This window comes from Cynocephalus volans, chromosome 4 (genome assembly GCF_027409185.1).
Source record: "Cynocephalus volans isolate mCynVol1 chromosome 4, mCynVol1.pri, whole genome shotgun sequence".
NCBI classification, from domain to species: Eukaryota; Metazoa; Chordata; class Mammalia; order Dermoptera; family Cynocephalidae; genus Cynocephalus; species Cynocephalus volans.
The window spans coordinates 21,187,329-21,212,634 of NC_084463.1; the positions used below are offsets into that span (position 1 = coordinate 21,187,329).

A 25,306-nucleotide genomic window follows, 5' to 3' on the forward strand; every position below is an offset into this window, starting at 1 on the left:
TCTTTAGAAATGAGCAAAGAGCCATTTACTGTGTCATGGATAAATGAGAATACTGAAAAGCTAAATTTCAAATAGATATGTATGATTATACCAGTATTTAAGCTAATTCAAAAACATCTAGTGACTATCAAGCTCTATACATAATGCTAGAGGAGTTTCTTCCTCTCCATTGATAAAACAATAACTTCGCTCTTTGTCTTGAGTCTTCAGATCTGCTAATTTAGTCACACTTGATTTATTCTTGCTTCCCTCCCCTGCCACTGTGGGGGGGACCCTGGTTAGTATCAAAGAGTACTGCTGAGATCAGGTTTGGCTTGCCACCTTCTGTCCCTTATAAAGTCAAAAAGCTTCTAAGAACAAGACATAACAGCAACAAAACTGCCTTTCCTGCCCAGAAATGGCTTTCCTCTGGTCCCACAAACATGTTTTCATTTGATAAAAATTAACTGAGCAGCCACTATGTGCAAGGCATTGTACTAAGTGCTGCAATGCAAAAAGTATGACAAAATTGTCTGTATATATACAGTTTGAACTAGTCCTTGACAGTATTCCTAATTTGAAAGACAAAGAATGTCCCTAATTGGCTCATTTAAACCAAAAGCATGGATGAGGTCTGTTATCTGTCCTATCAGCCCAGCATAAACTTTTTGCCTTCCTCAAATCAACTGTAAGTCAAAACAAGTAAGGCACATTTAAAAAAAAAATTCCCCCCTTTAATTAACCAAAGTAAAGCCATGACATTCCATTTGGTAACCTGCTCAGAATTATAAAAATCATTCCATTTGGCCCAGCCCATATTGCCCAGGGCAAAACTTCCAGACAATTCTAAAGCCATCCAGCTCTGTTCTTATAAACTGCTTATAAAAAAAAAAAGTCTTCAGCGTCCTAAATATGACGTGCTCGGTGCAAGGCATATCAGAGCCGGATGTGACATTTATGTCCTTGACAAGCCTCGATTATCCAGGTCCTTTACCTGCAACATAAAGATGTCAGTTTAATATTTACAATCAGGTCAACTTTGAACAGCTTTTCTACTGAAATGGATTGACTCACAGCAGAACAAATTATGTTGGGTTCTGTTGCCTGGTTTGGCATTGAGAATAAATGAGCATGGTTAGAAACGAGCTACTCTCTGCTCAGCCTTTCAGAGTACAGTACCTCTGTGAAGAGCAGTATAAATGATCTACCCTCCACATAGACCATGGGTTCTCAATCTTCTTATGTAAGAGATATAATATACTACTATGTGACTCTTTGTGCTATAAATTCTTCAGTGGGAGAGAAGAAAACATAGTTCAAAAACACAAACACATGAACTTTCTCTTTTGTTCCCCGCAAGCCTGATAATCACTGAAACATGTCAAGTCAAGCCCCAGCCAGAAAAATATCACTGGAACAACTGCCAAATTGACAACAGACTGGGGTGTCTACTCTCTAAAAACAATCTAAGATATAAACAGTAAAGTTCTGAGTGAGTAATACGGTACTTTTCAGACATAGGTGTAATCAGAAATGACCCTATTTGAGAAACTTGTGGCCCATTTTTTAAGTAATAGTACCAATCTACAAACATAAGAGCTACTTTCTGAGACAGTCTAATATCTGTTCACCTTGTATATTCTGACGAGCCAATGTTCTGTGGTATACGCTTCCTCCAGGACATCAAGCTCAAAGTCTTTATTCCCAATCTCAGCATTTCGGACACGGTCAAAGCCTGGTGGACGCTCTAAAAAGGGATGGAAAAGAACACACTTTCTATAGTGCTGATTTCCTAAAGAGATAGTAAATCGATTTGGTATGTCATCTACTAGATTGTTATTCTTCATCTACTGTTTGGTTAGAGAGTAGGGTCTGCAGAGAAGCAGTAAGGGCAAATCAAATGTTTTTCTAACTCAAGTCCTGTCCGAGATGACGCTTGGCATAGTCCATGAAGCTTATCTCTTCTAAGAGATAAGGAGCTGACCTCCAAGCCCCTCTGTTCCTAAGATTGTCACCCAGGGGCCTCTGTAACATACTAGTTACCCTTCCATGGATCAGGGAAGAACCTGTCAGAAGCCAAAGGCCTGGATCCACTTTAGAAATTCTCCCTAGTGAAGAACCAAGAAATTGAAGTCAGAAAGAAAAACTTAATCTGATCAAGTTATTCTCAATGTATTCATCTGAAGAAATGAAAAGTTCTTCATCTCATTCTATCCTCCTCATTACTTTCTTGACTGCAATATCCTTCACTGAGACAAAATAAAAAGTAATGATTAAAAGCACAGAATCTGTAGCCAGGTGGCCTGCGTTTGAATCCTGACTCTACCAGTAGGCATGTGACCTATTTGTACCTCAATTTCCTCATATATAAAGTGATCATAATATTAGTATCTATCTTTTGGGTTGTTGTGAGAGTTAAATAAATTATAGATATAAAGCACTTAGAGCAATACCTGGCAATATGGAAAACACTATTATCACTGTTGTTATTAACATTACTATGAATTACTCACTGGCTTCTGTATAGACCTGTCCAAAGCGGTAGTAACACATCTTGTACATAAGACAGTTGAGCAGCACTGGAGAACCCTCACGGTCCACTCGGAATTCCCCAGTTGAAGTATAATAGTCATTCTCCTTAATATGTTTGCCTGTGTCTGTGCTCCCTCCAATCCGGACCATCCAAAGAAACTTGTTGATATCTACAAAAAATTTTTAAAAAGAACTGCTGCATCACAAAGTTTGCTGGAGCTGAATACCCTAATGAAAACGTCATTATTTCTAAGAAAATTCCCAAACATAGTTTTCTAATGGGGATAGTACCATTTAACTCTAATTTGTAAAAATTCGGAAGATAATCTGTGAGCAAAACATTTTTTCTCAAAATATACAACTTTTCTCAGAAATTATTATTAAACTCCTGAAATCCTATGCTATTGGTCCAGACTTATGCCACAAATGAAATCAGTCCTATGTGTTAGCTGGGGCTGAGCTACCAGCTATAGTAGCCACCCAGCTACATGTAGCTACTAAGCACTTGAAATGTGGCTAGCCCAAATTAAGATGTGCTGTGAGTATAAAATGCATACTGAATTTCTAAGACTTAGTCAAAAAAAACCCCAAAACACAAAGCAGGTAAAATTTTTTAATTACTTATTAAATAATGTTTTGATATATTCAGTTAAATTATTAAAATTAATTTCACCCGTTTCTTTATACACTTTCTTTAAAAAAAATTTTTATACATATTTTGACATGGCTGACATTATATTTCTATTGGACAATGGACAATACTGACCTAGGGAGTAGCAACTTTACCAAAAAGGTGGAGAAGACACTAGCATGTTCCCTCTTGACCTACAGCTGCAGTTACAGATTTCCAAAGCATATATATATAAGAAGTTGACATTTCTATGTCAAACGTACTCCCAGGCTCCATAAATATTAATACCACTATCAACTCAGCATATCTCTCTTAGAATATGCCATTCTCTCTGTATTGCTTCCACAGCTTTTAGAAATCAGTTGCTATGTGTTTCATTGGATCGTTAGTATTAAAAGTATTACTGATCCATAAGAAAATAAGATTTCTGGGCTGGCTGGTTAGCTTAGTTGGTTAGAGCACCACCTCGTAACAACAAGGTTAAAGGTTTGGATCCCCGTACCAGCCAGCCACCAAAAAAAAAAAAAAGATTCCTACTGCACTACTGTAATAGGTTCCAGGGGATATCACAGTGGTTAAGAATAGACTCTGGATCCAAATTGTCTAGGTTTGAATTCCAGCACTGCCAGTGCATGATAACCTTAAGCAAGTTATTTAACCTCTCTGCTTCAGTTTCCTCATTTGTCAAATTAGAAAAATAAAGAGTATCTACAACCAAAAACAAAAAAATAAAATGTTAAAAGTATTCATTTACTTTAAATTTTATTTTTATATGGGTATTTACCATATTAAATAACAACAATAACAATAATAATCTCTGGACTTTGGGTTCATTCCTTTTTATTGTATGAGGGTACTTCAAAAAGTTCATGGAAAGATTCGTATTACCTTTTAGACTAAGATCTAAGGTCTTTTATTTTCCCCCTTAGAGGCTAGCCAGTACAGGGAATCAAACTCTAGACCTTGGTGTTATCAGCACCATGCTCTAATCAACTAAGCTAACCAGCCAGCTCTCCACATACTTTTCGAAGTACCCTTGCATAAAACCACTCAAAGTTTCCAGAACTCCTGCTAATAAAGCCTAATTAATAATTTGACCTTGAGAAATAAGTTTAATATGAGAAATAAATCAATACTGCCTTATTTCATGATTTTCGCATGTGTGCTTTCACAGATCTAGACAGTGTTCTGTACTATTTTTTAATGATTATCTTACCTATTTTTAAAATTTAAAAAAAAAGTTTAGCTTCCACAGTTAGAGCAAAATTAATTGTCAAATCATCATTCTTTCAACAATTCAAAAGCATGGCATAATCTTCAAAGTTTCTTCCCTTAAGGCTTTCTTTCTGAATGAATCTTTCTTTACGTAAACTTAACATAAGCGATTGTTCGCACAATTACGCATCAATCTGACCTCACTAAATCTCTGATTTTCACATTTTTTAGTCCTGATGACCAATTTATTATAAAGGAGCAGCTTCGCCATCTTCATTAAAACATCTACATCACCACTACAAACATGTCCAAATAAAGAAGACAAATAATACCAAGCGTAGGCAAGAATGTAGAGCAACTGAAAAATGCAGACACAGCTGGTAGGAATGTAAATTGGTACTACCATGCTGGGAATCTCTTTGCCATTATCTCTTTGTTATATTGAAACTGAACAATATGCATTCCCTCCATACTAGCAATTCCACTTGAGTATATATGTTCATCAAAAATACGAACAACAATGTTCATAACAGCATTATTCATAATAGACCCAAATTGGACATAGAACAAATATTAACACTAAAATGGATACACTGTGATATATTCACACAGTGGAATACTATACAGGAATGAGAATGAACAAATTATAACTATCTACAACACGAATGAAACTTGTAGACATAATGTTGACCCAAAAAAGCCAAAACAAAAGTACATACTATACTCTCATTTATAAAGTTCAAAAAGAGGCAAAACTTCACAGGTGTTTATATATGTCAAGACTAATCAAATTATACATTTTAAATACGTGCAGTGTACAATATGGCAATTATGCTTCGATAAATCAGTTTTTAAAAAAACCAAATAAATGGCATTAGAAGCCAGGATAGTGATCATCCTTGGGAGACTAGGGTAGATATTGCAAGGGGGTGTGAAGAGGAATTCTAGGACACTAGTAAAGTTTTGTTTCTTCATCTGGGTGCTGGTTGCATGGGTATGTTTTTCTATGCAAATATATCAAGCTACACACTTACAATATCTGCATCTTTTTAAATGTCACACTTCAACACAAAGTTTACTTTAAAAATCTGAATAATTAAAACCTCTTGCCCTTAACATTATTTATTTTCATGTTACTTTGTCAAATATCTCCCATGCTAACTGCTAATTTCCCCCCAAAATTATAATATATTCCAAATAATGACACATTTTTAATACAATATTAAATATATTCTATTCGCCTCAGCAAGCAATAAAAGATTGAATGACAATGGTTACTTAACAGTGGTTAGTACTAAGATTTCAGGGGAATGTCCCTTTCCACCATACGTATGCGTACATACATACACATATATACATACACACATATATGTATATACATACATACACAAATATATTTCCATAGTATTTAGATATATTATTACAGAAAGAAAACCTATAAATAATTACACACAACCAAATATTTGTGAAAGTTGAAGTCTGTTAACACATGTCCCTGCTGTCTTCTTTCTTTCTTTGCTTGTACAAGACACACATGAAAACTAGTCTTTTTACTTTATACTTACATTTTACATATACTATCTAAGTGGACTTGTCAAGTGTGTCTATATCAGAAGCAAGACATAATCTAAAATAGGAACTTCTTTAAGAAACAGTCCTATATTCAAAGAAAATTAAAATGGAAATATGAGGTAATTATTAACTGCAGGAAAACAAAAGTTATTTGGAATAAGAATATAATCACAGTGTATTGGTTGAATCAGCAGTGAATAATATTATTTAGTTGTGATTCTGAAAACACTTTATCTGGATTTAACCAAAAATTATAAATAACTGTACTGAGAAGAACAAAGAGGGAAAGGAGGAAATGTAATATAAAGAGCTAAAAATTCTTTTATCTACTATAAGAAGTTGATAGAGTATATCTAAAACTGATCTATCGTTGAATAGCAGAATATATATATTATTTAGAAATGTGAACAAAAATACTAGAAAAAACAGTTGAAGAAATAACTGCCTCTGGGGACTGATGTTACGGGAGCTTAGGTTAGGGGCAGGGGACTACCATTTTTTATTATTAGCCTTCAGAACTGTTTAACTTTTTAAAGTATAAACAGGTATTATTTTAATTTTAAAATTATTTTTAAGGCAGAGAACTGTATTTGAATGTTTCTTCTAAAATTATCTTTGCCAATAATCAGAAGAAACATGGCAACGTATGCCATTTTATACATGTATACATTTCATACATACATATATACATTTTACATGTACACATATACAAAACGTTCTTAAGCTGGCAGACAATTGTATCACTTAAACCACTTAAAAATGCTAATTCTTAAATTCAGTTTCATGAGCCTTATGTTCTTTGTTTTACTGGTTCTGGAACTGCTACATCTTTAGATAATCATAGCATGCTGTACCTACCTGAGAATTTTTTACATCTACTTCCTATTTGTCGGGGGGAAAAGAGAAATCAAAATACGCAAACCTCAAGTTGCAAATACTTAAGAACTCCCCATAAAAGAAAAGTATCTTGGTAAGATATCAGTAAAAAGACATAAAAATAGAAGATTCATCTAGTTTTCTTAGAATCTATGACCTCTGGCTAGAAAAAGAATAAAGTATAATACATTACCATCAGAGGAATATCCAGTGAGGCCTCCAAAAATAACCAGCACATAGCTGACATCAAGCTCCCTCATGATCTCATAGGCTTTTTCTTCTGTAGATGCCATTGCCTAGAAAAATAAATGTACAATTCTCAGAGCAAAATCCCAAGTCATATGATCCATTCATGGAGGAATATTTTCCACTAGACTCTGTGTGCCAAACACTTAAAGGACCCCTTCACCTTACCTGCCCTACTCGAGAAATATGGGTATTATTCCATGTGTTATTGTCCACTAAAATTGTCCGATTCGCCATAGCTGTAATCTGGTAACCATAATCCCACCATGACATGACTTTTGCATCCTGAAAGAATGGGAAATGAAATAACAGTCTTCTTACTGCCTCTAAAAACCAAATGCAAGAGAAGAAATGAAAAGGCATCTTTGGTCTGAGAGGAAGTGAGACCTGGCTAATCAATCAATTTCTTCACAAAGTAATGCATGCCTAACCAGGAAATAAATCTTGGCATTTTGTCCTCCATTTATATACGATCATAAAATCTCACCACAAGTTATATAAAACCCAACATTCCCAATACTCTCATCCCAGATCACTTTATATATAACAAGCATAATGGGGTGGGTGGTATGGGGGACTGTGCAATATAGCCAAATAAATAGTCTAGTGTCATTAGATAACTTTATTAAATAAATGACCCTTTAACAATGTCACAAAAATCAGTTATAAAAATGGGGGGAAACACAAATCATGGGATATGATAGGCAAGGATTAACGGATTCTTAAAGTTTCGATTCCTAAAGAATCTGACTCAGAAATGCTGTTCCCAACAGCTATCACAAAGGAAATCACTTCAGATCCTCACAAGGTATAAACTAAACTGTTGAGTGGTTATCATTAGTCAATCATAGAAGATTTATATATTTTTTGTTTTAATTTTGATTTTTTTCTACAGTGAATAGGTACTATTTATACGTATTTTTTTTTCTTTTATAATTGCGATGGTCCACCTCATGTTAAAATCATTATGATGTCAATACATGTGTCCAAGCAAAGTCTAGATAATTACTAGTACGGTACGGGTCACCATAGAAGAAATCCCTGAATTGAATGGAAGTTAACCTCTAAGGCTCATTCAAGACCAGAGTTTATAAAGCTCCAATTTCTCTAACCTTTCTACCCATCTAAAAGCTAAATGATTCACTTTAAGACCAAATGTCTCCCCCTTCACTCCTACCCCACAATCCTGCTCCTCCCAAATCCTCACCTCTGGAGTATTGTGACGAAGCCAATAATATGCTTCTCGAAAGTCATCAAAAATGATCCTACTGCCATCCCCACCCCGGGCAGACAGCACGATAGAGGGAGAAGAGTAGGCCTCACTGGTCACCCAGGTTGAATGAAAGGTGTAGGTGATGAGAAAGAAAGCCATGACCAATATCATCCCACTTGCCACCTAAACAAGGAAGAAGAATTGTATAGTAAACCAAACTAAATTTACACAGCACAGGACAGCTTCTTACACACAGTCACTAATATATGAGATGGATCAGAATAAGTCACGGGCTACATGAGTTAATTCTGACGACTATGACAGTGCCCTACTTTACTCCAGCACTCACACACACATGTGCACGCACACATACATAATACAGTTTTCCTAGCCTGTTGTTAGCATTACTTAATTCTCACTTCATTCTTAATAGGGTAGGTAGAATCCTGTTGCTTCTTGCTCTTCTTGTCTGGACGACTTATGTCCAGATTCTTCATATATGTAGACAACACCTGGGAGACGCCAATGCCGGAAAGAATGCACATAACGGGTGCCAACACTAGCATTAGACGCACCTAAAAGAGACAGGAAGCATGATCAGTCTCACTAATGTTTCACAAACTGCAGATTTCAACCTATTAGTAGATCATGACACCAATTCAGAGCTTTTCTTCAAACATGACCTTGCAATGAAAGTTGAAGAAAAAACACTTGATACAGGTTCAGTAGTAGAAGTATATATTTCTTAAACTTTGTTTAATTATATATATGTATATATGTATGTGTGTCCTGAGTAATGATGTAATGATATGACATAAAATATATTTCTTAACCACTGTTCGGGATAAAAAAAAGGTGTGAGAAACACTGTCTTACTATAACATATGAAATCTCTCCTCTCTTTAAACAAACTAGCACTGGGTAATCCTCCCAGGCCTTCAAGAAAAAAAATCTCCCTTTTTAAGACACTCAAGAGTCACATTCTCCAACAAAGTGTAAAAGTATCTCTCTAACACATGGTTATGCATCCAAGAAAGTTGGATACCACAACCAGAATGTATGAGTATCATACATTCCTGGGAAGGATCAATCACAGCAAGCAACTTTACAACTCAGCCCCTCAAATCCTCAGAGGGAAGCATCCTGCCAGGCAGGGTGATAGAGTATGGATGTGTTGTCCCCCCATAACTCATGTGGAAATCTGATCCCCAATGTGGCAGTGGTGGGAGCTGTTTGGGTCATAGGGGCGGATCTCTCATAAATGGATTCACACTCTCCCTGGGGGGCAGGTAGTGAATGAGTTCTCACTGTATTAGTTCCAAATGGACCTGGTTGTTTAAAAGACCCTGGCACCTCCTCCCTCTCTCTCTTGCCTCCTCTTGCCACGTGATCTGCTTGTACCCGACCAGCTGCCTGCCGCTTTCTGCGATGAGTAGAAGCAGCCTGAAGCCCATGCCAGATGCAGCTTCCCAGAATCATAAGCCAAATAGACCTCTGTTCTTTATAAATTACCCCATCTCAGGTATTCTGTTATAGCAACACAAAATGGACTAATACACAGGGAGGGAAAAAAAGCAGCTCAGAGTTAGGGGTGGAAAAGTTTGTTAGAACTAAGGGCATTTCTCACCATTACAGCTGAAAAGTACATGCTGGTCACACCATACATGATGATAAAAATCCGGGCATCAGATAGGTTACTAAAGCAGTAGTAGAGGCCAACTATAAAAGAGGGAAGGAGGAGAAGTAAGAAGCTGAGCCCTGTAGGTAGAAACCTACAAGGGAAAGTATCTTCATTATATGACTGGATGATTCCACACATTTAACTCAGCAATTTCACTTCCAGGAATTTATCCTAAAAAACAATCATAGAAACATGCAAAGATGTTTACTACAGCACTCTCTAAAATAGCAAAAAATTAGAAACAACCTAAATGTCCAACAATAAGGAGCTAGTTAATTATAGTATATTTATAAGATGGAATATATATTGCTGCATGAGACTATGAACCATTTGACTTCTTACACACCTTTACACATCTCTGTATTTAAAAAAATCTAACAAATGATATACCTTATCTCTATAAAATAATACTGAATAATAGAGAAATTATCATGATTTGTCAGGAAGTAGAAAAAATCAGGGGAAAAAACTATATGAGCTCATTCTTATTCAGTAAACAGATGAATATACGTCAAAATGTTAACAGTGGCTAGAGATGGGTGGTGAAAACTCGTGCAATTTTTACCTTTTTCTTTTTTACTTATCTATATATACCTGTATTTTTTTTTTTTTACAATACATGAATTACTTTCATAGTAAGAAAAAAGAAAGTTAGATATTTTATAAAATAAAAAGACCACTAACACTGGTAAATTCTAAAACACATCTTGATTGGCCAGAAGATAACTCAGATGAAGAGGCTTTACAATCTACAGTGCCCATTCTCGAACTTCAATACTGCCAAGGGGAGAAATGAGGGTAAAGGGGCAGGAGTATGCTAGAAGTACTCAAAAAAAAAAAAAAAACCTGAATGAAAATCACAGTTGGATTTTAACTTATAACACAAATGAACAGAAAACCATGAGGCTCTGAAGTTGCCATTATCTGCAACTGTTCAACTTCTGACTTCTACTCTGCTTCAAATATCAGAAAAATGTGCTTAGCCATCCTCTGCACTATACATTGTAAAAAAGCAAACAAAAACAACAAAATCATGGATGAGGATAGTTGACATGGAATCAAATGGTGATTCTTTACAAAGAAGGCCACTTGAGAACACAAGGCAGACAGACCTGGAAACATGAAGACGAGGAGCTGCAGGTCAAAATAGTATGAAGACCAGGTTGTGGGCTGATGCTCGGACACAGAAGCAATGATGGGGATGTTGTTCTTAGCATAAGAAGGATCCAGCAGTGAGTAGAAACGCCCCGTCCAGGGAGATATTTTTCCTGGCAGCAAAGAGGCAATAAATACTTCACAAACACTCCTGAAACAAATTAACATCTGATCCTAACTAATTACAACTTCCAATTTTAATAAGATTCTCAGAGACACAGAAGTACTAAGTTTTTGCTTAAATGCCACCAATGTTGAGAGAGTTTCACTCCTTCCTTTCTTTAAAACTTGAGAGTATTTTTGTCAGCATAGCCAACAGAATAAAGTTATGCTGTATGTAAATTCAGAGAAAAGAATAGATGCAGAAATGCTTCTTGGTTGGGTTTTAGGCCAAATCTGGTCAAACCAAGGCCAACTCTAGAGACTAAGCCAACTAGGTCCTCCAGCCCTGCTCTGAATTAGTCAATACACAGAGACTTGGACAAAACCAAATTAGCCTCTGAGAAGTAGAAGAGGGAAAACGGAAGAAGGAAAATGACATGCCAACCAAACTAAACAGCCATGATTAGTTCCCATAGGATTAGATGAGTGCCATGTTGTAGGGTATAGGAAACAATATAAGGAATACTCCCACCCAACCAACAGAAAAGAAAAAAAAAAAAGAAAAAAGAAAGATTAGCAAGGTAAATTACACTCCTTTTACCAGGTGTGATTAAGAGCTGTTCTAACAAGACATTTCTGCTATGCTAAATCCATCCAAACACTGAATAATGTAAATATATTGAATGTAATGTAGAACTTATGCTTGAAACGAAAAGAGAAACAGGATGAAAACAGAATTTTCTGTAGTTAGGAAATACCATCATTTTGGAGTTTACGTTATGTCTATACCTATTTGCATTTAATACTAAAAGCCATGAACCTTCCCTACCTGTCAGCATGAGGAGAGCTCCCACGGTGAGAAGGACAAAACCTACTAGGGAGATGACACTCCGGAAAAGAACTTCAAATTGCTGTGGATTTAACTTGCTGCGTAGGTAATCCACAAAGGCATGGATCTGGCACAGACCAAAGACCCCAAAAGCTGCCATGTGCTCTGATGAAAGGACAGGCTGTAGGTGAAAGTATATGTATGGTAACAACATTAGAAAAAAACATGAATGAATCCAGCGCAGACCTGTTAATGCAGATCTAGTTCAGAGCACACGTTCTGAGGCCCCCAAAAGAATCAAGGCCAAATTACAGGAAGGTTTAATTCACCTGCCATATGTTCCAAAGAATACATGGTACCCCCAAAGCATATTACCATTATCACATCTCTGGCCTTTACTCAGCTATTTCCTTAGCCTGGACAGCAATTTCTCCCAAATTTCCATCCACTGAAATCCTCATCATTCAAGGTCTAGTGCAAATATCATCTCCTAATCTGCCAAACCAAAATCAATCACTCCCTCTATATTCCATGGAACTTTTGAGCTCTTCTAGCACTTAATCATTCTTTTCCTTAGGCCAGTGCTTCTCAAACTCTAGTGGGCAGCAAAATCACTGAGGGGGTGGGGGTATGAAAACAGATTGCTGAGCTCCACCCTCAGAGTTTCTGATTCAGTAAGTTTGTGATGGGGTTTCAGAATTTGTATTTCTAACAAGTTCCAAGATGCTGCTGATGCTGCTGATCCAGGAATTACATTTCCAGAACCACTGTACTATAGGCTACAGACAGCTGAATGTATTTCTTCCCCACCAAGACTGTAACTTGCTTAAGGACAAGGACCATATTTTTACTTTTTATATTTTCCAGTGATTACAAACTGCATATAGTAGGTGATCAGTAAAGAAATACTTGCTGACTTCTGAATAAGCGTTCTACTTTCGTGAGAATTTTGCACAAGAAATCAAACATACCACATTATTCTCTGATTAGAGATATCTGTTAACCCTGTGATGTAATGCGGTTAAAAGGTTTGTGCTTTGCTTCCTGAAGGACTTACATTTAGGTCCCATTAAGATCAAGATTCACTGCTATTAAATGGGGTCATTAGCATTAAAGAGAACTGGAAATTATAACTTTGATCATTCACATCAACTCAGCACAACCAAAATATCCCTCCCCTTCCTACAAACCTAAGCCAAAGTGAGGGCCATTAAATGCAAACTTCACGGAGCAAATATTAATACACTCCTAGAAGCAGACTTTAAAGACCAATGATTCTGTTGCTTCAGCTGGACACAAGCACTCCAAGATCAAAGCTGTGAATAAGTTTTTTTTTTTTTTTTTTTTTTTTGTCTTTTTTCGTGACCGGTAAGGGGATCGCAACCCTTGATGTGGTGTCACGCGCACCGCGCTTTCACCGGCCATTCCTATATAGGATCCGAACCCGCGGCGGGAGTGCTGCTGCGCTCCCAAGCGCTGCACTCTCCCAAGTGCGCCACAGGGCCGGCCCATGTGAATAAGTTTTACTTTCCTTAACAAAATCCAAGATAAATCAATCTAGTTGAAGCTGCTTAGAAAGTAATAAAGTAGATGAAGCTGAAATCCCCACTCAATCTAGGGCTCACCTGGAAACCCACAAAGGAGATCTGCATGGAAAGAATGGTACCCAGGCAGTAAACTGTACAGTAGGCCACATAGATCCGATGAGAGAAACGGCCTGTGAGCATCAGCACCAGGACATGGAGAGGGATCAAGTTGATCAGGAACACATAACCTCCCCATGAAGAGACCTATGACAGGATAAAAAACAACAGTTCCTCTGAGCACTCTTCCTCAGATCACTATCACTATATCTTAGGATATCACCTGTGACCTTTTTAAGGAACAGTTCTTTAAAAAACTATAAATTATGCCAAGTGGTTTAAAGAGTTTAAATAACTGATTTTTTTAAGTAGGAAAAGAAAATGCAAACTCATTACTGTAACTCAATCTCCTGGGTCTATTGTGGCTGCTGACATCATAATCACATAAGAGATACCTAAGCCTCAGGGTTAATCTAGATGCAATCTACCCTAAGGTCACAAAGAGTATTTAGGGATATTTAGGGATATGTGGGCAAGTAGAAGCAGTTAAGTGAGGAAGTCTAAGTATATATCTAAGATTAAACAGAAAAAAATATATTGGAAAGGGAAAATTTAAGGGGAACATACCAGAAAAGAAAGTTGGTCAACCAATATGTACCCATAGGAAATACAGTATCTGAAAAACTTTAAAAATTAAAAACTTGTAGAAAAGTTACCATGTAGAAATAAGCAAGGGCACACTTGGCTGCCCAATAGATGGAACCAGTCTTTACTGCCTTGATCCACATGTAGTAGGTGAGTAACATGCAAAAGATGGCAATCCCTGCAGAAAGGACACACCAAAAATTCAACAAGAAATCAAGCTAGCATAGTGATTTAAGAATACTGTTCTGGCACAGACTGCCTGAATTCATATCTCAGATCTACTACCTAGTAATAGTGTAATTTTAGGAAAATTATTTTATTTCCCATTGTCAGTTTCCTGTAAAAAGTAGTCTGTAATATTACCTACTTCATAAAACTGTTGTGAAGACAAATATAATTAATATATTTAAGGTACATGGAACAGTACCTAGCATTTAGTAAACACTGAGTAAATGTTGGCCATTATTATTATTGTTCTTTACAGGCACTAAATTCCCTGTTAGTATAGTCCTAAAGATATCCAATACCATAACACACCATTCAGCCTCTACACCTTAACATGAGCTGATCCAGATGTACTGATTACCTCTCTCCTTAATATCTCTCTAATGAAGTTCCAACTTCACAGCCCACTTCAACCTCAGCCACTCCCAGAAAGCCTTCCTTGATCCCCAAATCTCAATTAATCTCTCATTGCACTACATTCCCAAAGTACTCTGTTCACATATTTCTATCATGGCACATAGTACTATCTGCCTGTAATTGGAGTTATTTTTACAGGTCTATTTTTATCTTCCTTAATAGATAATGCGCCGACATAATCTTACTTATTATCTATCTCTTTAATTTCTTAATTATGAACCAAAGTAATCTTATTCATTATCTAGCTTTATAGTACTTAACACTATGTTTTCCCAATAACATTCAATAAATATATGTTGAATTGAAAATAAGTCAATAAAAGTCATCACAGTTTTAAGGACATTCACTCCTCTTATCTAGGAAAATAAAGCAAATAATTATAACATTAAAACAACAGTTAACTCTATCTTTATGAGTCCAGAGATGAACCAAAGGCTTGTTAAGAAAAGTTTGCAGCTACCTTTCTAGAGGGGATGACGAGAAGAGAATATGAACTTGTCTGAGATTCCTTCTTGCCCATTTCTAATCTTCTCACCCAAATACCATTTTTATTATTGCTAAGCAACAGATCTGAACCCAGATTCTACTGTACTTTGTGAAGACCTGTTGAAGGATGAAGTGAACAGATCCCCTTCAGCATTTCAAATGTCTCACCTTCATTATCATAGGAACCAGCCACAGATCGAGAGATATACCCAGGAACTACAGCAATCATTGCAGCAGCAAGAAGCCCAGCCCCTGCATCCTGTAAGAAAAGAGAGGTAATAATAAGTTAACACCAATACACCTATGAGACAGAATAGAGGGTCCACTAGTCCATTCTGTTTACAATGGGCCCAGAAAACAGTCCAATAGCTTCCAAGGTAGATGTGAGATGTTAGAAATTCTAGAAATGCTCCCAGCACAAAAAAGCTAAAAATTTTACAACCAATTCCCCATGATGACACCAAGTCTGAAACTGATACACATATGCTGAGGACAAACGAATCATGTGAGTTGTCAAACATCAGACATTGCCCCAGAATGAGCTCTTGGGCTACCAGTCTCCCCAGGCTTATCAGTCCCTACCCCTAACAACACCTACACATCACAGGAATATTAATCACACCTCTAAAAGCCACGCAAGGACAATCAATGGAAGAAAATTATTATCATTTAAGTTAAAAAGCTAACAAGGGTAGGTGTTATCTACCTGGACTGAAGATGCCAGAAGCTTAGGTAGTAAAGTTGGGATATCACCAGGCAACCTTTGAGCTCAAGAGAAAAGAGCAACAAAATACAACCCATACTCCAAAGAGTAAGGACTTGTCTCTTGACAAGAGTTCAAGGGCAGCAAGGAGAAGAACAAAAGGTTTTCCAAACTAACCTCAGGCTTCCCAAACCCTCCTACTAGTTTATCATCTTTCAGGTATTTCCCTGACACTACAGACATAAACTAAGAATAGTATCCAGGGAGCCAGGGTTAGCAATGCTGAAACCTGGAAAAAAGGAGTCAGCATTATGGAGCCTACTACAGAAGCCAAATCGGCTTAAGAATTTTAAAATAAATGTTTAAAAAAAAAAAATCAACAAATAATTGCTAAGTGTTTATTTCTGGTAGGAAGAATTAACCACTTTGGAAAATTTCATGCAGGTTTTTTTCCCTCTCCCTTACATTGTGAGGACTTCAAAATCTAAACCGCACATTTTGCATTTTAAATGTCTTTTTTCTTTATGTAACAATTTACATTTGACTTTCAAATGTTCTCTTATATGGACAAACAGTTGCTAATGATAAGAAACCACATATTCTAGGGAAGGGTTGGAGTAAACCCACTTAATTCAGTACAGCAAAAGCTGTCTTTAGTCTCTGGCTCCCTGCCCTTCTAAGGCTCTCAAGTCCCCCCACCCTCTAGCACCTACTAAAGAGATTCAACAACATTCATTCCCAAGCCTCCTGTCACCCCATATCCTTCACCTTGAGCTCTTTAGTAAGGTGATACGTGACGATGGTGGTGAAGGAGGAGAAGAGAGGGGCCAGGAACACACAGACATTCCGAATGTCGATGGTGATGTGGAAAAAATGGAGTACATGGTAGATTGCAGCTGAGGTGATCATTAAGCCTGTAACAGGAAGAAGAAACTCCATTAGGTTGTCCTGGTAAGACAAAGAACTGAGGGAAAGAGAAAGGGCAAATCCAAATATCAATAAAGTGACTACAGAAGTCTTGACAAACCCAGAAACACTAACACAGCAACTACAATAGTGTGCCTATGAAATTCTCTCCTAAGGCTTCAATCAGAAGTCCAGAATGTATAAAAACCACCCGTCTCTACTCTCCCACACATGTTCTCCTATCTATATAAGATCTACTTTAGGAATGTGGAATCGGGATGAAATTACAAGTGTCACAAAATGAAGCTATTAGAAATAAAAAACTGTTCTGTAACTTATAAATACCGTATTTCTGCTCAAAAAAAAAATCATGTTCCCTCTCACCTGGGTATATTGTTCCTCCAATGATTCGTCCCAAGGGGTACCAGGCCCGGTCATCAAACCAGTTATGGAATTTATAAAACCCCTCCTCTGCCAGGAACCGTGTAGTCCGATAATTAAAGTACCTAAAGAAAGAAAGAGAAGATCTCTGCCTCCTCCTTTTCATACTCAAATACTTGCACTAATTTGCAATGAATTTTGCTCTTCAGGGTATACCATTGAGGAACTTATCACTACTCAAATAAAAGTCAGTTTGGTACCAAAAATTATGCCATGAAAATCATTTTACACTACTGTAAGTCTCCTCATTTCTAACTCCATGCTTGTTTCAACTAAAGCATTGCTTCTCCATAAGGAAATGAAACTGGAGCCTAACATTACAACAAAGCACTCAAGCATGTGGTAGGCATTAGGACCAGTCAGACAATTCAAACACAAGGAAGACAAGACCACCAAGATGTGGGCACCAATAGATTTTGGCTCATTTCAAGTGACAGGAACATACAAAAAAAAATTCTATACCACAGATAAGGACACATGGATAACTTCAAAGATGAGCTTCTTTAAAAATGTTGGCATACTCTGAACAGACAGGCATTGTATTGTTGGGTTTCCCTATTCAGTCTGTTAGCATTAGAGCATACTTTTCTTGTCTAATCATGTTTCTGCATGGCCATTCCTGCTTCATAGAACCTAAGCATAAAAATGCACAGTTTTCCCTGTATCTTTGGGTCTTTATTCTGAAGGCTCTTGTGTCTCATAAAACTGTGATCAAATAAATTTATGTCTTTTTTCCCCAAAAGTAAATAAATAAATAAATAAAAATGTTGACATAATACCACGCACAGAATGAAAATTTTTTTAACAAAGTCCATAACACAAACTTCTTAATGAGTGTTTAAATTTGTAATGAGGTCTACTCATGTTGTTACTTGAAGTACTTCTGAATGCCACCTACACAGTAGCATAAAAATACAGATTACATAAAAAATATCTGATATTAATTGCTATATACATGGGAAGACAGTTCTTATGGTCCTTCTCTTAAGTTTCTCATCTAAAAAGAAATTAAAAACAAGGAAGGAAGGAAAAAATAAATAAATAGTCCCAGGCTAAGGATAGTTTAATTACTACAGGATTAACCATCCTCCCTGTCCACCTCTCTAACCCTATTTCCTCCTTGGTCAGTCAAGTTCTGGCAGCTGAAGTAAGCAAGAGAAGCAGCAGATGGCAGAAATCTCTATTCTTCTGTTTGTCGCTGATGAGTGTTATTTTAGTAACTGTCAGAGAGACAGAATGGACGAAGGTAGCAGACAGTCAACATGTGTCAGAATTGTTTCATTTACCTACCAGTAAGAGAGGCAGAGTGAGACAAAGGAAGTATAACTTAGCGGAAATACGTCTGGGCTATCACCCTGTGGGCCTCAGTTTCCTCCTCTGCAAAAGGATGTGTCAAATGACATAAATCTTTATGGTCTCTTCTTTCTTTCCCTGACCATCTCACCTCAATATCTGCTCATCTGGCTGGCTGGTTAGCTGAACTGGTTAGACAGAGCAGGTGTTATTAACACCAAGGTCAAGGATTCAGATCCCTGTACTGGACAGCCACCAAAAAAAAAAAAAAAATACACACACACACATGTGTATGTTTGTTCATCTAGAGGATCTAAGAATGAAGTCCCAACAGATTGAGATCCAGAAACAAAAGATATTAAGTTTCCTCATTCATGAGAAAAAATATAAATTGATTCAAGAGACCCCAAAGAGAATATCTGTAATGCTTCCAAAATGCTTTTAAATATCTACACAAAACAAAATGATAAATCTGCAAATAGGTACGAGCATTAAACTGTTGAAGCAATGCTCCTTTAAGATATCAATCATACTTCAAGAATCTATGATTCTGACTCACCAAATTTTTTATAATCCTGAAGTTTAGGCAATATGACATAGTGATTCCAGTCTCTGGAGTCAGACAAGCCTACATTCAGATCTTGTCTCCTCCACTTACTATATCTGTAACCTTGAATAACTACTCCCAGCCTGAGTCTCCTCATTTGCAAAAAGGGGATAACAGTACCTACCATCTCAAAGGGTTGTTTTAAGGATTTAGAGATAATCCATAAAACAGTGCTTGGAACAAAATGAATGCTTAGTAAATATTAGTTATTGATACTATTGAGGGCTTTCACCTATATCTTTTTTATCTAATTAACAAAATCCCTAATCAAACTCATAGCTTTAAATTTACCTAATAAGACAAATTCCTGCCATGTAAATTGTTAAACACAGAAAAAAAGTCAAGGATCTCAAATTCATGACTTGTAATTCTCTTTTGAGCCTTGAATACACATGCCTGTTTCCTCATTCTGCATCACTAACTCGTTACAAAATAGAGAAGCCAGACTTCTCTTTGCCTAGCCAGATTTTAAGTAATAGGCAGGCATACCAGCAATGCCTCTCACGATTTCTGAGTTTGAGAGATTCACTTGGTCAATTCTAACAGCAATGTTTCAAAAGGAGATAATTACCTCCTTTGACAAACTTGAAGGTTTTTTCTCTTAAATATACTGAAAGTGCATCACCATCACTGAGAACTAACTGAAATTTGAATTTGAAACCCATGAACCTGCATGCCTCCCAAAGGAAATAATACCAGACTAAGCAAAGGTACTCACGGATCAAACTCGTGGATAACACTTTCAAATCTCAGGACAGCAAAGAGACGAGTGGAGAAAGCTGCAAAATCCAGAGAATTAATATTGAAATGGTAATATGTCATAAAAGAACAATAGCAGATATACTCCTAGTAGTATTACACATCAAACAGTATTACCCAACACAGAGGTCACAGAAAATATAGTCTTTATCCATCTCTTCCCACATAGAGGAAACAAAAGATAGCATCTATATTTTCCACTTCAGTGGGACACACTTAACTACTTATTATTTGTGATAACTACAAAGCCTATAATATTAGTCACCTACTAAAACCCAACTCAGCTTACATGGTCATCTTTCTTATATGTTGACTCCCCATCCCCCACACACATGAACACAACTAACCTTAACCTTGGATCAAACTAAGAGGTATGGCAAGCAAGACTACTTTATGAACAGTCAGAAATCTGAAAAACAGAATAAGTTCTAAAGAGACTTTCAAAAATACTACGGTAGGCACCTAAATTGAAGATAATTGTCATTTACAAAATTCAGTATCCAAGGATCCCCAGTATCTCTTTCAGTGCTATGAGAAAACAGCACAGCATGGTTCTCACTGTTTCCCAGATAATCACTAGCATTGACTTTCATCTTCCTTGTGTTTCTTTTATTTTGCCTTCATAACATTATGCTGATAGGGAATGGTAAAAAGAACACATAATCTGCTAAAAAGAAAAAGGCATTTTAAGAAAGCCATTTTCACTTTTTTTTTCAAGACTTTCTCCTTTTCATCCCCAAAGAAAGAGAGGTCCACGTGCACACTCACATAATACAGCAGCCATTGACAGAATGAGAAGTTTCAGAAGTGTGTCCTGCTTCTCATAGGACAACCTCAAAAATCCAAGCTTAGTCATCTTGACATTGATGGGTGGCAACAGACGACACTCAAATAGCTAAAATAGAAAGTCAAGACCATAGGATATTGAACACCTTCAAAATTTACTTAATTAACTTTTATATTTTATGGTGGAAGAGAAACATAAAGGACATGAGCTAGTGAAAACATCAGAGAGGATCAGAGCTGATACTAATACCCAAGCTTTGCCTGAACTATAGTCTACTGGCAAGGAAGTAAGCACCAGTCAAGTCTACGTGTCATGACTAAAAAGGAGTGATGATAATATACCACCCATGATTCTGCTTCCCACTCCCTCATGGCCAACAAGTACATAAACCCGACTGGCAACAGTATGTACAATAGGAGTAAAGAGGAAACACAGGAATAGAAAAAAAGGAGTGGAGGGAAGAGATGCAAAAATAAATAGGAAAGATTGAAAATAGAGAAAAAACTAATGAAGTGAAGAAATAGAACATTCAGAAAAAGGTAGAAATGTATTAAAAAAAAAACAAAAAACCTCAAAACCAAAAAACAGGGAATGAACATTGAGTACAAAAGTGAAAGTAGAAAGAGGAAAAATAGAAGTCATGATTGAATCAGCACAACTTCCAGCCCTAAATTTAAGCTTCAACTGACTAGCTACAAGCTTCTTTCTGTTTTGTTCCAAATCCCAATGGGGCTGTAGGGTCCACTAAAGAGCATGACTGATCACTAATGCAGGTACAATCATGCACTCAACAATAGGGGGAGATAAAAATACACAGATCACTGTACTTTCAATCCCACATATCACACTGTAACTACTGCTCAGATCTATATCTATTTCCAATTGTCTGTCCCAAGGCATCTCTGTAACTGACACTGCTGACTTAAGCAACTGACTCGATGACACAGAGTTCATGGCACCACATGATAGTCTGGAGGAAAAAGAAAATTTTCATACTGAAGGAGAAAAAGGTCAAGAAAAAAAAAAAAAAGATTAAAATAAAATGTTGAAGGAACCATTCTGTAGACGATTCCAGAATGCTAATCGCTTGATGGACAAGAATTATTTACATAGCACTAATTTACCATAGGAGGTTAGCTATTTCTGTATAAGACAGTACTGCTTCTTAAATAATAAGCTAATCAAGGGCTAAGTGATGAAGAATATAATAACAAAGGACATGTAACATTGTTTAAGACTATGCAGGGGAAAAAAAAAAAGGAACCTGCATCCGTCCTGATCTTTTTCCAATTATTACTTGGAGGAAAAAATAGAACACTGGACTAGGTGGAAGGCATGAAGAATAATACATCCCTAACCCCAACACTGAGAAGTCAAGCATTTTCTTTATAATTAACTGCCCCAAAAGAGCGGTTTTAGATGTGTGTTTAAGTGTAATTCCAAGGGGAAAACCTTATCACCGCAGTCAAAAATATAGGCCTAACTCCAGGAAGTCAACAATCCAGCCATCTCTCTCAGGTTTGTAGCTGTTTTCTAAAATGCCTGAAATAGAAACGAACTTAACACCACTGAGTTGATATAAGCCACACACCTAAAGGAGTAAGTGGAGAAAATGAGAATGCTAGGATCTCTACCTGAAAACTGAGTAAAGGAGCTGGTAATTTAAGGCAGCACCATAAGGGAGTTTTTTCTTAAAAAAAAAAAAAAAAAAAAAAAAAAGATGACCGGTAGAGGGGTCTTAACCCTTGATTTCGTGTTGTCAGCACCACGCTCTCCCAAGTGAGCCATGGGCCGGCCCATAAGGGAGTTTTTTCATCCTGTGCTCTCTCCGGCCATTTCCGCACACCGCCAAGGTAAATAAAAGGGCAGACACGCTTTTCTTAAAACACTTAGCATCTGCTCTCCTCTTCAACTGTGCCCTGCCTGGTGTGGCATCCTGTCCAACCCTAGCTCTAGTTTTCAAGACTGCAACTTCCCCAACCCCGTTTTCCTCAACACACGTTTGCACACTCTCTTGCACTCCTTTACTCCCCTTCCCCTACTCCCTTTAGCTGTCTCCTGCAGGTCCCACCTCCCTCTCTGCCATCCTCACACAACAGACCACCTCCGACATCACCCACCGCAGGGCCCCCCATAACCTCAGCATCCTATGCGCCCTCTCCTCCAAAACTAGTCCCAAGATCCAGTATTTCCTACGCCCACCTGGCCATAGCGCACACTCCATCCCCACGACCCACCTTACCCTCTTACCAGAGTTTCACATCCTTCCATTTCAGGATGTCCCCACACCACTGCCCACGCCCCCTCCTCTGCAAGACCCTAAGCTCTGCTCCCCACCTCTTTTTAGATCCCTGCCTCCTGCACTTCGTTTAGCTCCACCAACGTCTTGGACTGCACCTGCCGCTAATTCTCAAGTTATATCCTCCGGCTTTCTCACCTGGCCGGCGTTACTCAGAAATCCGCTCGCCACCCTCTACCATCCGTTCAGCGGCGCATCCAACCCTGGCAGCGGCGGGGTCCGCCTCCCTGACTGCTCTTCTTTGGTTGTCTTCAGGCCAATAGGACACTTCCTGATAGCGATAGGAGAGAGACACTGTCTATCAAACGCGGAGGCGTTACCAAGACGTATTTCCGCTTCTTAACTGATCAATACAGCTGTCACTTAGCAGTCTAGAGGCGGGACTGTGTGCTCCCTACGAGCTGTCATAGGCCCGAACGTGAGAGCAAAGGGCGCGGAAATAACGTTCTCCAAGAAGTTTGGTTGAGAGGCAAGAAATGACGTGTCCGTCTACGGACCCGGAAGGAGTAGCGGTGGGAAGGTGTGGCCAGTTTACCCCAGTCAAGTGACCAGAAGCGGAACTACGTGAAGGAATAGGCGGAAGCAGTCCCTCGTCTCCGTTTTTGAGGTTCTTTTGTTTTTGTGTTTTAAGTTAGAAATTGACTGTTACGTAAATATAAGGTTAAAGGAGAGAAGGAAGAATTTTCTACATATATTCAATGAAAACTCAAATGCTTCTTGGTCCAGACTGTGCCATTTTTACAGGATTTGTCTAATAATTCGCTCCAGCTGTTTTTTTCCTGCTCTGTTGACTGCGGTAAATTCTTTTCTTCAGCCCCTGGTTTTGTGAAAGAGTGTGCCTAGGCCTAAAGAGATTGTTGGGGTTATCTGCAAGAATCTCCACTGCCGCAGAGGCACTTATCCCAGGTAGTAGACAGGCTTCTTCCGGGCAACAAGGAGGCAGCCCAGCCATACTTTCAGTTCATTCCTTTGTAGGATCCTGGCAGATAGAGCTGCTTTCCCCACTCTGACTTGCCTTCTTACCCCCTTCTCCCAAAGAAAATGTTGCTGAGGGCTGGAAGGGGGGTGAAGTTTCCGCAAGCAATTCCATCGTCTCTCAGAGACGCGTGTGTACACCAGTATACTCATGCATTGCCACTCCCGCTACGCCAGAGAAAATAGGAGCAACCGCAACTGTTCAAATTTGGTGTCACTTACCTTCCCATTGACTCTTTCATGAAAGGAACCAGCCAAACTTACTGAAAGTGCATTATTTAAATCACAGCTTCAAAAACATATAAATAAATAAACCAGTGCTTCAAAACCACCTGTGTTTTTTCAAAATTCGCACGATCAGGCTCATCCCACGACGCTGGGATTCAACCAGCAATTTTTTTTTTTTTTTAGTTTCTATAGTAAGCGTTCCATGTAATCTTTTCTTTTTGGCGGCTGGCTTGTGTGGGGATCCAAAACTGTGACCCTGGTGTTACCATCCCCTCTTTTTCCCAAATGAGCTAACCGGCCAGCCATAATCTTACTTTAACAAAAGGAATCTGAAACTGAACTTGAAGGAATTACAGAGCGCAAGTAAATGCTGCTTCAAAACAATAGTTTTTCTTCTAAAAAAAAAAAAATTATTCCTTGAAAGTTAAAAAAGAAAAAAAAAAAAGGACTGTTTTAAGAACGTTAGGATGTCAGGATTCTCATTATTATTATTTTTTAAAATTATTGAACATGTTTCTTAAAGAGAATACGTTTAGGTTTCCAGGTAATAAAATTAGCTGAACTTTTCCATAAGTCAAAATATACTATTAAAGAACAAAATTTAGATCTGGGCCTATTTTAGGATGAATCTCTGATACCAAACCATAGGGAAAGGCATATCTATATGTAAAATCAAAGTCAGGAAAACGAAACCATTGAAAAAGTATTATAATTATTATAAATAAACTCAGAATTTATACATGAATTCAATGTATCAGTTAATCCTCCTTGCCTGATTTAGCAAACCAAAAGTTTTGACTTGTTTGTTTCACAAAGTGCTTTTTACTATTCCGTCAGTTGCTTAATACTTTTTAGGAGTCATGACTTTCTTGTAGAGCTTTGGTCTTTCCAAAGTGTCTACTTACTTTTCTTTTATAGCAC

The 25,306-nt window shown here is 37.6% G+C and overlaps 1 protein-coding gene across 1 annotated transcript; it reads right to left on the minus strand.

Annotated features, from left to right (window-relative positions):
- STT3A (STT3 oligosaccharyltransferase complex catalytic subunit A) lies at positions 1-23,391 on the minus strand. Its single transcript, XM_063093132.1, has 18 exons — positions 23,321-23,391; positions 20,865-20,991; positions 20,056-20,116; positions 17,381-17,502; positions 16,859-17,004; positions 15,556-15,646; positions 14,331-14,437; positions 13,657-13,821; positions 12,032-12,212; positions 11,058-11,213; positions 9,892-9,983; positions 8,684-8,839; positions 8,259-8,447; positions 7,220-7,336; positions 6,999-7,101; positions 2,493-2,681; positions 1,611-1,726; positions 1-973 (listed from the first exon to the last, which is right to left on the minus strand). The coding sequence occupies exons 2-18, from the start codon at positions 20,950-20,952 to the stop codon at positions 935-937; spliced, it is 2,118 nt and encodes a 705-aa protein (XP_062949202.1). The 5' UTR covers positions 20,953-20,991; positions 23,321-23,391; the 3' UTR covers positions 1-934.
- Positions 23,392-25,306: the final 1,915 nt, after the last annotated feature.